At 44.2% G+C, this 16,703-nt stretch overlaps 1 protein-coding gene and 1 long non-coding RNA gene across 3 annotated transcripts in view; one reads left to right on the top strand and one right to left on the bottom strand.

Annotated features, from left to right (window-relative positions):
- LOC136445955 (uncharacterized) overlaps nt 1–16,703 on the top strand; it is a 492,269-nt gene that overhangs the window by 246,036 nt on the left and 229,530 nt on the right. The gene's annotated exons all lie outside the window — the stretch shown is intronic.
- LOC136446080 (uncharacterized) lies at nt 10,501–12,797 on the bottom strand. The gene has a single exon (XM_066444356.1). It carries the CDS (start codon nt 12,495–12,497, stop codon nt 11,610–11,612), a length of 888 nt encoding a protein of 295 aa, XP_066300453.1. The 5' UTR covers nt 12,498–12,797; the 3' UTR covers nt 10,501–11,609.

Genomic DNA, 16,703 nt, shown 5'->3' with positions numbered 1-16,703 from the left:
TACGTAAGATTCACTGTCGATGGTTACATAGATAACTGTTAACAGTCGATGTCCTAATCTATTTTGTCAGTTTAAAAAAAAAACGCTGAAAAAAATGACAAAAGCGCCAATTCTTTGAAGTAAGGCTTTGAAATATCCGGCTGCTTGTGCAAAAATATATTACTATAATACAAAGTTAAAACCAGGAAATTGTCTACCGTACATACATTCTTTTGATTCTTTCCTCGTATGCCATTGTGGAGTCTTTAAAACCGCAAAATAAGCCACAATCTTTGTCAAAAACACGCGGGTAGCCATTTTCCGCTGACCGCATGTAGCCGTAAGTGCAATCCACGTACGTTTTTCCCATGTCAGTATATCAGGTTCTGTACGGTTGTACGCGTAATATCTTTTAAAACATTTATGATCATGTGTAAAAAGTTTACTTTACGTTACGATGCTTTCAATCTGGCGGGAGCCATTCAAACTTATTGTAGGGGAGACCGCGGGGTGCCCGTGCGGCTGGCTGCACACTGTCACAAGTTTCCGGATCTGCGTTTATCCCCGGGCAGTAAAAGTCTTTGCCTAACGATAAATTAATGGTACACAGGGAGGGGCAGCGACACCGATTCTGAAAGGATAGCCCCGCCCTGATGCGTTATCTCGCAGAGGTGAGAGAAGAGGGACGTAAAAAATCCCGGACAAAACTACCCCTCTCGATCGTAGCCTCTGCTTGGAGAATACGCAAGATGGTCGTCAGGCCCGCCGGCAGTCTGCCCACGCTCTTTCCTGCGACGAATCGGACCGTGGTCCCGCGCTTCTGGTCCGTCACCCTGTCGTGGTCCTCCGGGGGGTGTCATCCAAACTTGGCATAACGACGACCATGGCGTCCTCGTCGTAAGGAATGTCGGGCTCTGGCACGACATGCATCCTTAGGCCTACGAGTGGTTTCGTTTTGAAGTAGTGATACCTGAAAAAGTGTCGAAACACCACTCACTAAACAAACTTACATTGTGCTGGTGACGAATTACCGATGGAACAAAAAAAACTCTATAATTAATTGCCAAAGACCAGTAAATTACACAAGGACATTTTGTACTGTAAATCCAATAGCTTACCCTTTTATCACTACGCCATCTATGGTGATTTCTGCACCGGCGCGGGCCAAGCTTCTGTCCGGCATGTGCGGCGGGGAAGAAGAAGCACTTCTTTTGAGCTTCGCACTTGGCTCACCTGCAGCTGTTTTCCCCATGTTTCCTGAGAATGAAAATACGTAGTAGGTCGCCATGAACACATCACGTTTTTTGTTACCACAAGCTTAAGCTACAGTACAAATGCTTTAAGTATGATAGCGTGAGTCTACAAGTTTGGGGAAAGTACGCCGCTCCCGGGATTAGAACAGCGCACTGTCATACACTAGTCGCAAACAAAGTAGGTTTGATCATGCACGTTTGCGATGCGTTTCAAGAACATCAGTTATAAAAAGGTAACTTACGTTTCCTATCCATGACCATAGGGTACTCTCCTCAGTGGCTGTGCCACTGGTTCGACAGATTCGTCAATATTCAGCGCCAGTTCATAGTTTTTCAAGAGTCCTATCCCCTTGAAGACATCTTTGTATTTCTCTTGTTCCCAGGTGTTTAGCTCTTCTTGCAAACTGTTCACCTCTCTTGCTGCTGTTGCTCCTACTTTGAGTATTTTCAGCTCTGTATATACGTAGCCGTGCCTTTAGACAGCAGGTCTCGTCCTTCTCCATCTAACACCACGAAAGCGCCATCAGTCTTGTCTCCACTGATTGGGCACTGGTTCAATCTCCGCTGTGAACTCGCCTAATGTTGCCAGTGGTGTGGAGCTCCCGTACGCGTAGAGCTTCTGGCTTCCCTTGCGTTGAGCCCAGCACTTCACTTTACTTAACTTCGCTTCAGGTTCAGTAGTGCCTTCTTCTGTCCGTCTGCTACTACCCCTTTTCCCTGTAGGTAGAGCCCGAAACTCCGCTTCCATTTCTTCCAGCGGATCGCTGTTGAACTAGCCTGGTCCCAGTCTCTAGGGTCGGCTTAAGTGGTGTTTTACCGGGCCAGTCAGTTTCTGATGGCCTTTCTACCTCTGGCTGCCATCCTACTTCCGCTACACCCCACTTCCGCTCCCTTCCTACTTTTCCGCCGCCCCTAGAGACTGGCAGGGTGTCAATACGGGCCTGATTCAAGGCGCATGAGATTGATGCGCCCAATGGGAACAGAGCAGACTGATCTAATTATTCCACTGAGCTCTGATTGGCGCGCCAGGTTGGCGCGCGTTTTCAGCTGTTCGGTCCCTCTGCTCATTACCATATCTAACATGGCCGCCATCTAAGACGAGCGACGCACGCGCGCACCACAAGGCTGCAGAAAACATTGTTTCTAAGGCTCTCTTGTTGCTAAACTAGCTTAAAATCTGAGCTATACTGGGTCCCCAATGCCCCTCTGATCTCATGGCTGTCACTCTGGAAATTAGCGTGAAAGGACAGCTGTTTACAGTCATCGTCAACATGTCGCTATCAGAACAACAATACCCGTGAGATTTTCGGGCGGCCGAGCAAGATCTTGATTATCACGATATTTCAGTTTGTATGGATTGGAGAATTGGGAACAACAACCTTTGGTATTTACTTGTGCTTCTAAACAAGGTATAGATTGATCCCTGGTGAACACAAAAGAGCACATTGCTACTGAGTACATGATGCAACCAAGGAGGTTTAATCAACTGACATGTTCCGCTAGCCAATTATCCTACACAAACAGATCCTGATTCGCCGCTGTGGGCAGCGCCCATGTCCAATCGCGCTGTCAGGCCGCGGAACACCCGGGGCTTCCAGGGCCATAAATCGAGAGGAATTAGTACAGCGTCAAGCCATACCGTCGGTGCCGAACTAATTAATCCAAGGCCGTAAACAACACCCCGGGCGGGCTAAGCTGTCTGGGCGGGTGAGGGTCACTCACAGTGCCGTAGAGATATCGGGGAGGCACCGAGGGTATGGATTCCAGGCTACTGTTGAACTTGAGTCGCCTCCTACTGCGAACACTGGTAGGCTACCAATGTCCCCTCCAATCTGGACTGTAGCCTGGACTACTGCGCCTTCTGCCGGAGGATCTTCCTCTCCTGGAAGATCTTCCTCTGCCGGAGGATCTTCTTCTGCCGGAGGATCCACGACATTCCCTCCCTCCGACATGCTTTATCGTCGTCGCCAATGTAGCGTCGCACGTTACTCAAGAATCACACAGACACAAGCACGTCTACTCACTAGTCGTGTATTCTAGCTTCTGCACTAAGTTACATCTGGTAGGAGGGTTCATACTGCATCCGGTATTGGGTTTCTAAGATTAGAGTGGCCAATATAAAGTATTACATGTCTCACTACAAGCGGGGAGCTATGAATAAGTTTGGAGCCTCTCACAAGCCAGGCTTTTGTTCTTGGCGTCTCCTCTGTGATGGACAGGTGCTCACAACATCCAAGGGCCCACCTGTGTTCATCACACACATGGTGCAGCACACCAGTCCACCGTGCCTGAAGACAAGTAACACAAGTCATAAATACATTTTTGTACAGGAAAATGATAAACCCGAAAGGACTGACTGACTCAAGTATAATACTGAGTATTGATAATAAAATGATGTGTTGGATGTGAAGATAACTTTTCTGATTGACTATGATGCTACACTTCTGCTGAGACCATCTGTAGCCATGTAAGTTAATTTGGCTCTTGTTTTCGAGATATATATGTATAAAATTAATCACTTACAATGAAATCCTCCTAGGTGCTGGTTTTGTTGCTGACCCATCAGAAGTGGTTGATAATATCCCTGGTCCATTGCTTTAGATCCGTACATCAATTCTCTTGTCCAATTTGAAGACATGTTTGGGGAAAATGAACACAAACCATCTTCTGTGCTGGTGACATTCACACTCGTGTCTCCCAAACCTGCAACAATTACGGGCAATTACTGGCTGCAGATCCCATGGTCATGAGTTGAGAGGTCATGGTCATATTTATGTCGAAATCTATCAACTCGAAAACTCCTTTCCTTATCATAAAAGAAAGAAACGTTTTACTACATCTTAGGTAAATAAAACAACAATACATGCCGACATTATTAACAGGTCCATTATCAAAAAGTTACTGCACGAAGAACTACCACGTATATATAAGACAAGGGCTTATTGGTACATGAGCAAAATTAAATGTATTAAGCCACGGTGTTTTCCCCTCCAGCTCTTCAGCAAATGCATCCAGCTTGAAGTTAACGAGGTCATCCGGAGATGTTTTCCCTACAATTGAGCTACCTGCCATGGCCCCCTCCTTCTGTTTGATTCTTTGGGCCACTTTTTTTCTAGGCGCTGTTCGCTACTGCACTACAGCTTTTTTCCACAACTTGCTGCACAATGGTCTTGGCGTCTCCTCTTAACTCGATGGCTCTGGGATGCTTGTCCGATGGATACTGCAAGACATTCCATTCTCGTTGAAGTCATTGTTGAAGCATTGGTCTATCTGTTCTTGTAGGCTTATCCGGTTTACACTGATTGGCCTTTCTCTACTGGCCCCTTTGAGAGGACCATTGACGGACCGGGGCTCTACCGCCTTCTGTACGTTGTTGCCGATCAACAAGCCTATATCGGCATCTATCCTGGGTATCTCTACTTCCCTGAGGTATGGCCAATCCTTCAGATCTTCCGTCGAAAATATACTGTCCTTTGGAGCCGGTATATTGTTTTGCGCGTATACCCTTGCTTTGGGAATAATATTTTTTTCTTTGTAAGTCGGAGACCTCCCAGCCATTTTTAAAAATTCAATTTTTGGCTTGGTAGATCCAAAAGGATAATTTGTTTTTGGTGAAGGTGGTTTTTAATGGTCCAGTATGAATATGGGTGCATGGAAGAACCCATCCATGCACAGGGTATCAAATTGGGGGAGATTCATTTCTGACTGGTCTTCAAGTATTCCTTCAAATACCAACATTGCAGACCTACAACAAACGTTAGCCTAAATGCCACTGTCGCTTTTTGCATGGGGAGGGAAATGGGCTATACATGTTGCCTTTTTAGTCATACTTCTGTCTTGCATTTCATGAACCTGATCATAGCCCAGCCAGTTTTGGAGGAGCATCATGGGATGTGACAAAGCAGATGAAGTCTTGCAAGGGTACCACCATCTAATTGATAAAGATGAAATATACAAGTAGCTAAAGTCTCAGCTAAACAAGCATGTGTCATATAGATTCTCTCATCAATCTCCAGGTGGCACTCTCCTGTGAGCTTTCTAAGTCCGGCGAGCACATCTTTGTATTCGTTTATGAGGCTCTCCCTCGCATAGTGGACTGTGTCAGTCTCACTGTTCTGTATTGCCTTCATCGTTTGGATACTTCTTTTGGCGGGGTTTCACCCAAATTGGGCGGAGGGGCTTGTCCCCGAACTGTAATTTACACACCGCTCAGTGCCAAGAACAATACAATACAATACACGACAATACAATACAATACAACCACACAAAGGGGAACGCACCGAGGTCAGTTGCTTGAGAAGACTAGTTACCGACGTGGTAACGTGTGGCTAAGACTAGAACAAAGTTACTCTTCAGCACCGATGGAGAAAGGCCGCCTTGCTTTAGACCCAATAGCCTCAGATCTCTGTCCCTCCCAGCGTGTCCCTCCCAGAACCCGATGGTTTTGTCAGATTCATACTAACAAGGGACAAATCAACAAATACATCAGATTAACTCAATACCATATATAGTCTAACACTATCACTAAGGCCACGCCAACTTAAGGCCTATCTTGATTTGTCACCCAACCTATATCACTAACAAGGTAATTACGATAAGCTTCAAACGGATCAAAAGTATAGTGGTTTTGGGCTGTAAGACCATCGCCAACAGTTACATTTGGGGCATTTTTCCTATAGAATATATAGCTGTTGTCGTTAACACGTACATCCTGTAGCTGACTGACCAGGTTATCAACATCGTTGACCTTCTCAATACCCTCATCCAAAAACTGCATATAAATATCTATGTCTTCTGTGGATTTAGATACAGCTTGTTCCAACATGAACATTATGTCATTATGCCCCATCCTTTAAGCAAGGGCTAGTGGGGATGGAAAATGTACAAAGGTTACATCATCTATAGACACGGCCTGGGTCTCCAACAGACACTGTATTGTTTCTTTATCATGTCTGAGGACGGCAAACAAAGGGGAGTAGCCCCGCACCCTTGTTCATTATCTACATTAACAACTGCAGCTAGAAGGTACGTCAATAGCTTCACGTTGAAATTTCCTGTCTCTTCGACAACATGTACCATACTACGCCCTAAGTGCTTGTAAGTGCCTAAGCCTTGTAGTGTCTTTATTTCCCGAGTTACACAATCTTGAAAGATGGAAAAAAATGACCGAAAACGCATGTACGCCAAACTGATCTGGGAATTGTTTTAAGTTCCCTCATTAGATATGCGTTATAACAATATTTTTTGTCTGCTTTCATCAATTCTAACAAACTTTGTACCTTGGGGGTTTTCAAGCATGCTGAATCCAAATATGCTATCAAAATGTATGTATCTTATTAGGAAATATGATTTTATGACACTTGACGTGGTTTGAGGTCCAATAATTTCTAAGTTCCCTCAATAAATATGCGTAATTACAAATTATACAACATTTCATTACTACTGTGACAAATCTACTTAGACTAGGGGGGTTTTGGCACATGCTGAGTCCAAATATGCTATTCACATTGATGTATCTCATCAAGAAATATGAGATTTGTGACATAATACAGTATTTTGGTATTGAATATGCGTGACCTTATGAATCATGTGAAACAGTATCATCTATCACCCTTGAAAAATAAAATAGCTCTCAGAATATGCTGAATACTTTGTAAGAATCTATCTTTCCTTTTAATTTTGTACAACACTCTTACTATAGTAAGCATAACAAACAGTATAATTTCCAAACATGTTCTCACTCAAGTCCTTTCTTTTCTTTTCCAGGTGATGTTCGCATTTCACATTTTCAGGACGAAGTCCTTGCTGTGGACTTTGTTGCCCGGGACTTTGTTGCCCGGGGCTGTCTATTGGCGAAGTATTTGTTGTAGTACATGGCATATAGCTTCTCCATAACTTTCCATTCCTTTATTTCTATAAGCGGCTTCCTGGAGCTAGTACCTTTAGCTGGCTGCAGCTGATCCCTACTCAGGGTGGTCAGCACAAACTTTCTGTCTACTACATGAACTACAGGTTGCTGCGGCCAACAGAAAATGTGAATGCCCTTTTCCTTTCTTGTCCGTTCCATAAAGTTAACAGAAAACCCCTCAGAGTTCTCCAGTTCTGTGACTTCGCCCACAGCCCAGTCATCTTCGTAGGCAACTACGACAATACTGCCCACTGTTATGTCTCTCTCGACGTTCTCATTCTCATAATTCCAGCGGCTTCACACTCTTCTCCGATGTGGCCAGGACCTTCCTTTTCCTCATGTTTTCTGCAAGAAGCAAGAGTGTATCCAATTAGTTTATACATTTGTTATATGTATTGGTGTAGTAATATACAGTAGTAACAATTGTTTCCTGTTGATTAAAAAAAAATCAATGAATGAAAAATGAATATGAAATGTATATGAAATGAATGAATTACAGATATAAATAAATAAGCTTGAATTTAGTTGAAAACCATGTAACAGAAAAAATTGTAAATTGATAAATAACAAAAAGGAACAAGACAAAACAATGATAACAGCAGCTGGGAGTACGATTTACAACGCCCCCCTCCCTCTCACTCGCTTCAAAATTCATGGATGACGAGACCGAACAAAAAATACAAACCGCATAACAAAACATCTTTCAAACCATAGTTATTTGATCCCGAATTCACGCTAGTTCTCCTGTAAAATTATGTGTACGTGGTTCAAGGAACTGAACGAGAAATGAAACGGTAAAAGGCTACACACACAAAAAATTCAAACAAAGCATCCAGAGGTAAACAACTTTTTTATCAACTATTTTTGCGGAAAATCATTGAATCTAAGCACACAAAAACCGCTTAAAATTCGATATGAAACTGTTAAAATTATTTACCAGGCGAAATGCGTACAACGCGTCATCAGGTTGTGTGAAGTTCACGCGCGGCGGCCCGGCGAAATCCCGCGTAACCCAGCCGGCAATTTCTCGCTTACGATGGAAGGTATTTCAATAAAACTTGGACAGATTATGAGATAAAGACTCCCTTCAACTACTGATAAAAAAATTAAGCATTTTACGTGCTTATGTACCCGGCTGAACGAGTTGAATTTGCCCCATTTTCTCTGTATTTCCGGCCCTGTAACGGGTTTTGCGGGGCGTCCAATGCCCCCACTCAGCGAACCAAGGTGCCGGAGTTTCAACGTCCCTCTGCTTTTTCCTCCTCCTGTGAAACTTCAGCTTCCTTCTCATCTCATCCCATGACGTGTCGGCTGCAATGGCGTTCATTAGAATGGCTTGTTCCTCCCTGTGCTCCTTTATACTTTGATTAAATTCATATCTGTTTCTGGCTGCTGTGATGTCAAACTGAATGTTGTTTTCATTAAACGGCAGGCGCTGTGTGTCTTTTCTGTCAATTGGAATACGGAACTCCTCAGCAAACTCCTCAATGATGCAAGCTGTCCCAGTTAGAGTGGCTTCATTTTCTGTTGACAGGGGCAGTATGATGATGTCTGTTTTTTTGCAGTTGGATGGCTTTGTTGGTTTGTGTCTGATGGGATATGTTTTGGAGCTTTTGAATGACTGTGTGGACAGCCAGGCGCTCTGTTCCACTGGTGATTTGTGTGACTGTAGTTGTGTGTCTTCTGGTAGTTGGTTAAGACCTATGTGTAGAAGCTCAAGGAAAAAAATGTCCTGGACATCTTCCCATGTCTGTGCCAAATTAGGGTGGGCATGAATGAAAACATCATCCACGTCATGACGTCTTCTACAGGTCTTTGCGGCATCTCTGCAGCCTCCTTTGCTGTAAACAGATCCCTTCCAAGTTTGGTTTAATGGCCATACGAACTGTGAACTTCCACATGTGTGCCTTGCCTTTCATGAATCTCATGTGTCGGGCATCTCTGAGGATATTAATATTGTCGTAAGCGAACATGACAGGGCCACTGTCACCAAACTTGTCATCGATTGCTGCTTGAAAGTTATCCAGCCTTGTTTAGCGACCCATCATCTGTCACCACCAGCGCCCGCAAAATTGAATGTATAAGGGAACATTCATCAGGGAGGGCTGATGCAATTTGGCTGAACAATGATTCAGGAACATCATCATCACTCTTTCCGTTAGTCCAACACTCACTATGTTTTCGAATGCTTTTATCTCTTCAGAGAGCCTCACTCGCTGCCATTTAGACAATTGTGATCCACTTTTCTCATGTTCTCTGAGAATTTCAATGTGCTCCCTGTACAAGCGGACAAAGGTAGAAACAAGCTTGTTTCTTTTGGCCCACAAGTATGCAAAATGTGAGGGAGGCCATCTCTTGCTCTGCTCCAAACTTAGATATGTGTGCTCATATTTCTTCCAGGTCTACATCTACTCTGTAGATCAATGTTCTAATGTTCTGTATTTGATCTGTGCCGTCTGTGGCCAGCTGCAGGCCGTCCAATGCCGCGGGCTTCCATCTTAAGCCTTTCAGAATCTTTTGTTTCTTGTCATATGTCGCTTCAAAAAGAGCCTTTGCTAGTCTACCAACTGTCCTACTTGTTATCGTGGTGGTATCTGCCATAGCTTCTTCCTATTCTTTGCTGGAACAATACTTTGCCATTTGTTTCCCTGGCTCTGCATCTAAGGTCTAAATGATAAAATCTGTTTCCTGCTGGGGCTACGTCCTTCGTCCCTATAATCACACTCACGGTGCACCAATATGACATGAAGTGGTGGTATTATGTCATCAAAGTATTCCCTGCGTCCTTCTCCTTTAGGCCTTAGTGCTGGTTGCGCATTCAGACCAGGGTTTTGGGGCGTTGTACAACAAGGCCCTCTTTCTGGGAGGCTCCCCATCGATGTTTTCATTATTGAGCCTGGCCTCAAGATCCAGGATCCGCTGATGTTTGTTGTTGGAGCTGTACCCTCAGCCTTTCAGTATCCCCAATTGCCTCCTCCAACTCCAGTTCCCTCTGTCTCAAATAGCCGGCCAAAATCTCAGCCCTCTTTACGAGGTAAAAAGACTCGGGATCGACCGTAGCCATCAGTGGCCTGTCTCTAGCAGAGCCGACCTCGAAATGAACGTTAGTGGGCTGTGCGCGCAAATTTTTGTAATGGTAATATACCTACGGGATTCCCTGGGCCAGAAGTCACTCGCTGCCGACGTGGACGCCTCCGGCTGTCTGCCACCGTCGGGAGCCATGGTAACGGTCGGCCACCGCGGCTGCACGATGGCAACGGGTGCAGAGGGTGGACCTGTTGTTGAACAGGGGTCTGTGCGGGTGCGCTCCGGACTGCGGTCCGGTGTCGGAAGGCTGTCGCTGTCATCTAAAGCTGTCCCATGCAAGGCAATGTGTAAAGAAACTTAGTAACAAGTAAGAAAGTTTCATGCACGTGGATTGCTGTATGATCAAAACTAAACTATGGCAAAGTAAGTAGACTTGAAAGTACATGATGTTTGCATACTACCTGTAAATACAACTAGATAATGGGTACTTCAACATCCCTTGTTAGTTACACTTTTCTTCATGTTCAAGTCTTACTGTGAGCAGTAAATTACTGTGTATATAAAGTTGCAGTCTATAACTTCACATCTCAGTTGGTGCAATGTACATACAGTCAAAAGTTATATAACTATGGCAAAGTAAGTAGTCTTGAAAATACATGATGTTTGAATACTACTTACTGTGAGCAGTAAATACTGATCAATACTGTTAGTGTGTATATAAAGTTGCAGTCTATTATGACTCTGTAACTGTTCTTTTATCAGTTGGTTCTTTGAACACATGATCACAAATATAAAACTATGGCAAGTAAGTAAGTAGACTTGAAAATATATGATGTTTGCATACTACTTACTGTGAACAGTAAGTACTGTGTATATAAAGTTGCAGTCTATAACTGTTCTAATATTAGTTGGTTCCATGTACACATGATCACATGTTCTAAAACTATGGCAAAGTAAGTAGACTTGAAAGTACATGATGTTTGCATACTACCTGTAAATACAACTAGATAATGGGTACTTCAACATCCCTTGTTAGTTACACTTTTCTTTATGTCCAAGTCTTACTGTGAGCAGTAAATACTGTGTATATAAAGTTGCAGTCTATAACTGTTCACATCTCAGTTGGTGCAATGTACACATGATCACAAGTTATAAAATTATGGCAAAATCAGTAGACTTGAAAATACATGATGTTTGCATACTACTTACTGTGAGCAGTAAATACTGTATAAATAAAGTTGCAGTCTATCACTGTTCATACATCAGTTGCTTCCATGTACACATGATCACAAGTTATGAAACTATGGCAAAGTAAGTAGACTTGAAAATACATGGTGTTTGAATACAACAGGTAAAATACAACTTGACCATATAATCAGAACTTCAAATTATGGCAAAGAGACATACTTGAAAAAGGAGGAAACATATATGCTGTTACTGTGTCAATGCATATGTGCATAATGATAGTCAACAACAGCCTCGTCAGCATGCATAAACCCTTTGTACTCCCCTGAGAGTGATGGGTACTTTTTCCGGATGGCCCACACCACACACGAGGGAATTACCCTGCGAAACTTCTTCCCTAGCCTCCCATGCAGCCAATAGGTCACCTGCCGATAGGCCTGCAGTCGGTAAGTACGGTTTGGGATGGGGTCGGGCAAGTCCTCTCTCAGAGTGTCCTGGGATCTTGCAATCAATGCCATTGCCAGCATATCTTCGGCGATTACTGCAGTGTCGAATCGGTGGTGGTGTACCAGACAGGAGATCCTCTCCGTGTCGCCACCGCTCTCTTCTGCCCCCACCTCCTCTGCGTCGTAACCAGTGTTCACACCCTTCGCCTCGGCCTCCGTCAGGTCGTGACAACAAACACACTCGTGCACAGTGTGCATCTGGCGACAGTTACCGCATCTACACCATATGAAGTTCTCCAACCTCCAACCTTCCGTTTCAACATCCACTCCGTCCCATTCGACAATTGGCATCGACGGGATATCCTGCGGATTTGAGGGCTGACCCACGGTGGGGCGAGCAGCTGTCGTAGGGGTAACCGCTGCCGTAGCACCCCCCTCCCCACTGTCGTCGGACTCATTGTTGTCATTGTTGGATTTCTTCTTTTTGTCCTCCGACCATCTTGGCTGGTGACTGTAGGCTATGATGTTACGAGGATTTCCGCTTTCCGTCTCACCGTCTTCGGAGTCGTCAGACAGGTTTTCTTCTGCGGACAGATTTTCTTCTTCAGACAGGTCTTCTTCGGAGTCGTCAGGAGTTGATCGGTTAGAGTCAGACTCGATGGCCATCGTCTCTACACCCGAAAAAAGTTCGTCCTCCATAGCTGATACCAAACAATAACAAACACCCCGAGCAAACCACGTTTCCCGGCACGTTGGCAGAACGTAAGTGAAACCTAAGTCACGTGAGTTCTTTTTTTACGTCATGCTCAAAGATCCCGGATGTAACCTAAACATGGCGGCGGCCGGGGATTGGTGAGCGAGCGAGGAGGCGCACTATTCAAACCTCCGGAAGGGCAAGTCTACCGGCGGACTAATGTTAACTATGGGAGACATCGATTTAGGGGTATATTCACCAATGGAAAGTAGTGGTTTCAAATTATTCCGACGCTTCGCTTTAACTCAGGGCTCGAATACATTTTTCAGCATAGTTGTACTGATATGCAAAAAAATGATATCATGGGAATAGGTATTCTACTACATTACTTTCAGTTTCCTTATGGAATCAACAGATTTTTTTGTGAGATTTACAGTATGGTGACAAACTCCTTTTTGGAAACGGACAAAAATTAGTGCGTACACAGATGCCATCCAATATATCTTTTTACTGAGACTGGACATAGAGAAAACACAACTACAGAAGAACTTACCAGATAGGGGTGGGACCCTTGTCCTGTCCAAAACTTGCAGTTCTGACTTTATGGCCGACCACTGGTATTGATCTCGTACAGTTTTACCTTCGACCAGGAAGCCGTGTTGCATTATTTTGTAGGCAACCTGCAGGGGCAAGATGTAGTCATTCTGTATCACATGTCAACATCTATTCCTATATGTGATACAAATAAACCAACAAATGCCAACAAGGCAAACTTTTTACACCAATCTATTGTATTCATTAACACGTTTAGGGAACGTTCTGTACATATGTCTGAGATCCTATATGGCAGCCAAAGAAGTTTCATCCCATTCACCACGTTCTAACATTGTCCGTTTTTCATATGACATTTACTTTACCAGCTAGAGCAAGCCATCACACATAATCTGGCAATTAGCGAGGGTTCTCTCTCAAACCTGTCTTGGTTACTCCCATTAATCCAACTGTTATCTGGTTAACGGATAGCTGTAGTGTATTCATTTAACCGTGAAGTCCTTTCAGGGCCAGACTCATTGAAAAGCCCTCTCATGGTGGGCGGCTGATGGCGGTTCCAAGGGAAGGATGGGGTGGGCCGGATGGGGCTAGACTGGCAGGGGGCCTGTGTTGGCGTCGGGCAACTGGCCGGGGTTGACCGGCACCTGAAGGGCAGCGTAAGGATGAAATCTGTTACCTCTCATGGTGGGCGGCTGATGGCGGTTCCAAGGGAAGGGTGGAGGTGGGCCGGGTGTGGAAGTGGTTCGAAGTGGCTCTGCTGACGTTCGAAGTGGTTTTCACATACCTTTCACACTAGAATGTAGTTACTTCCCTACATATGAGAGCGTGGTCAGGCTCAACCAATCGGATTCCTCAGAAAATTTACACATTGTTAGAAATTGATACCCCTAATCCCCGCGACGGCGTTTTATGGCAATTCCTACCTTCCTTTCCTTTGTGCAGTAGAGGCCCCTAAACTTCAGCCGCCTGCACCAGCAGGATAGGAATATTCAGAATTTACCGGGCTTACCTGAACACACCACGATGTTGATCTCTGTTTATTTTGATGGTTAGTAAATACAAGTAGTACGAAACCGCCTCTGACGTGGGCCTCTGACACGATATTATCCTGCAGCACTTGTGTAGGTCAGGGGTCTGGTTTTCCTTACGTACTTCAAGTCCAAGTGGAGTGTCATGATCAGTCCGACATTGTTTTGGTAAGGGCATGGAATTGGATCGGCCACCTTCACACCTGATAAAACTGCTATGAATTTAGAATCTTGAAATGAAATATTAAGTTCGTCAGTCCTTATTCCGAGTGCAATACAAAAGTTGCGATCTGACTTACAGAAGGAGACATTGGCGCAAACGTTATCACATCCGGAAAACGGCTTGCAAAACCTCATTGATGGAGAAAACCTTGTCTTGGATCTGTTCTTTATATTCGACGAGGATGATGACAGGTGTTTTGCCCTGGGCTGTTGAGTACAATAATAACATGGCACTTCTATTACATGATCATCAATTCTATGATTTGGATTTTCTTGCTTGAGGCATATCACCCAGACAATACTGTTTCTAATCATTAGACCGTTTGGAATGGTTTTAATGAACTCCATCCGGTACTGCCTCACTCCCTTCTTGATGTTATCGAAAGGGGCTAGGTTGGTTGGGTCCTTTACAGACTTGACTTCACCGTACTGTGAAAGGCCGCCTGCATGGATCCATCGCTTAGATAAGCAGGTGGCCACTGCCCCTAGGCCGTAGCCACTTACACAGATGCTAGCGAAACAATAAACTGCTCTTCGTAGCGAGAGATGCAAACGATACTTTAAACACATACTTAATTTACTTAACTTTCAGTATACCCACATTTTCGTCATTTTTAAATATCAGGCTTAAAATTCGCCGAAACGTTTCATTTGGGATAAATATCATGCTCTACACCTTTTCAATCACAGCAGATTTGGACGTTGCGGAGTGTCTTTTTTCTCTGTCTAGATGTTGCGTTGTTGATATTCCAGTCCGGTCTGTACCGTTGATGGTACAAGAATGGGGTGTCCACCCTTGTTATTCACCACCCTATTCCAAACCAAGGAATGTGCGAGTCGTCGGGACAGAAGAGCGTTCGCCCTCGCAAAGAACAGCAAAGTCTCAAAGGCGTACTTTGTGTGCCTATGTGCTTTGTAATAGAGCAGTGTTGCTCGGAGATTTTTTCACCATCTCCCTATTTTATCCCATCATGTAGGTTTGAGATAAGTTGTCCCATATTCAGTTTTGTTGTGTGGTAATTGAATATGCAATCTCCTTTTGGTTTTGTGGAGTTTGCGGTAGGTGGATCTACAATTGTTAGTCCGTGTTTGTCCTTCTCATGTTGTGCTCTGCGCCCAGCTCTAACATACACTTTATCACGGGTGGGGTGTCTACAAGGTAAGGCTGGTTTCACGCTTGCCTTTTCAACAGAACTATTGAATGCTTACATCAGCGTGTTTCCTCTGCCACGATGAACTGGTCCGCGACTTCAGCTGCTCTGCTGTGCAGCCAGTCCCGCTGGACGTGTTTGTTCTACTACATTTGAACCATGTTGCTATTTTGTATCATTTGCTAAATCTAGTAAATGTTGAGTCATGTAAATACACGTAGAAATCTGATGATATGCTATAATCTTACGAACTTTTGACATAAGAGATAAAGACAATTAAGTGTCATAGATATACATGTATAGACCAAAAAATACTGTTTATATACAGTCAAACCTGCCTAGGCGACCACCTTTTCAGCGCGACCACCTGGCCATGGCGACCGCTTTTTCTCGGTCCCGAAAATTTTCCCCATAGGCACAAGCATTAAGCTGCCTGCCCAAGGCGACCACCCGTCCAACGCGACCGCGACCGTTACGAATTGGGACCGCACAGAGCACAATTCCTGCCCATGGCGGCCGCCTAATTTTCAAGCGTGTGGTGACATCGGATCATTTTGCTGCCGGATTTCACGGAAATGTTTTCAAGACTTTGAAGGACAAAAATAAGGACAAAAATATATGGAATAGCAATGTTATAGCATCGATTCCTCCATGAAGTGTTTTGATAAAACGTTCCCCCTATAAACATTGTAAAGACAAATGTTTTTGATGTTGTACCTATCGCCGTAATCTTATAGTTTACCGCAAACTTAGTTCGGTTTAAACTCAATTTTCAAAACGAGTACGTAGTGCATGGCGTCAAAAAGTCAGATTTCACAGAAATTACTATCTATTTCTTGTAGTTTCAACAAAAATGTATCTGTGTCTTACTAAATTCCGTCGAAAAATGACTTCGCGGCGGGCAAAACATCTGGCGAGAAATGTTATCCCGACGCCATCTTGGATTTGGCGTGGCCCGGATTTGGCGTACCGCTGACCTTTCTAAAACACGATGCTTTTGTGTATGAGCATTTACGAATACTCTAGTTACTGATGAAAATTAATATTCTAATTTTCCTTTTATTTCCATGAATCTCACAAACCTTTATTGGACGCTGTGTGCTCTGTGCGCTCTGCTGCACTGACTGACACCTTTCGATGCCGGTGTCACAGGGATCTCGCATCCCCCGTGAATTTGAACCCCCCGGTTCGAAATCACTAGTGAATTTGCACCCCCCGGTGCAAAATCCCTAGCGATTTCGCACCCCTCTAGTGATCT

This window comes from Branchiostoma lanceolatum, chromosome 12 (assembly GCF_035083965.1).
Source record: "Branchiostoma lanceolatum isolate klBraLanc5 chromosome 12, klBraLanc5.hap2, whole genome shotgun sequence".
Classification (NCBI taxonomy): Eukaryota; Metazoa; Chordata; class Leptocardii; order Amphioxiformes; family Branchiostomatidae; genus Branchiostoma; species Branchiostoma lanceolatum.
Note: the sequence above shows the minus strand (reverse complement) of the source record. Positions and strands in the feature narration are given on the sequence as shown.

Excerpts from the sequence above, each read along its gene's own strand:
- LOC136446080 (XM_066444356.1), bottom strand. The coding sequence starts at position 12,497 with ATGGAGGACGAACTTTTTTCGGGTGTAGAGACGATGGCCATCGAGTCT.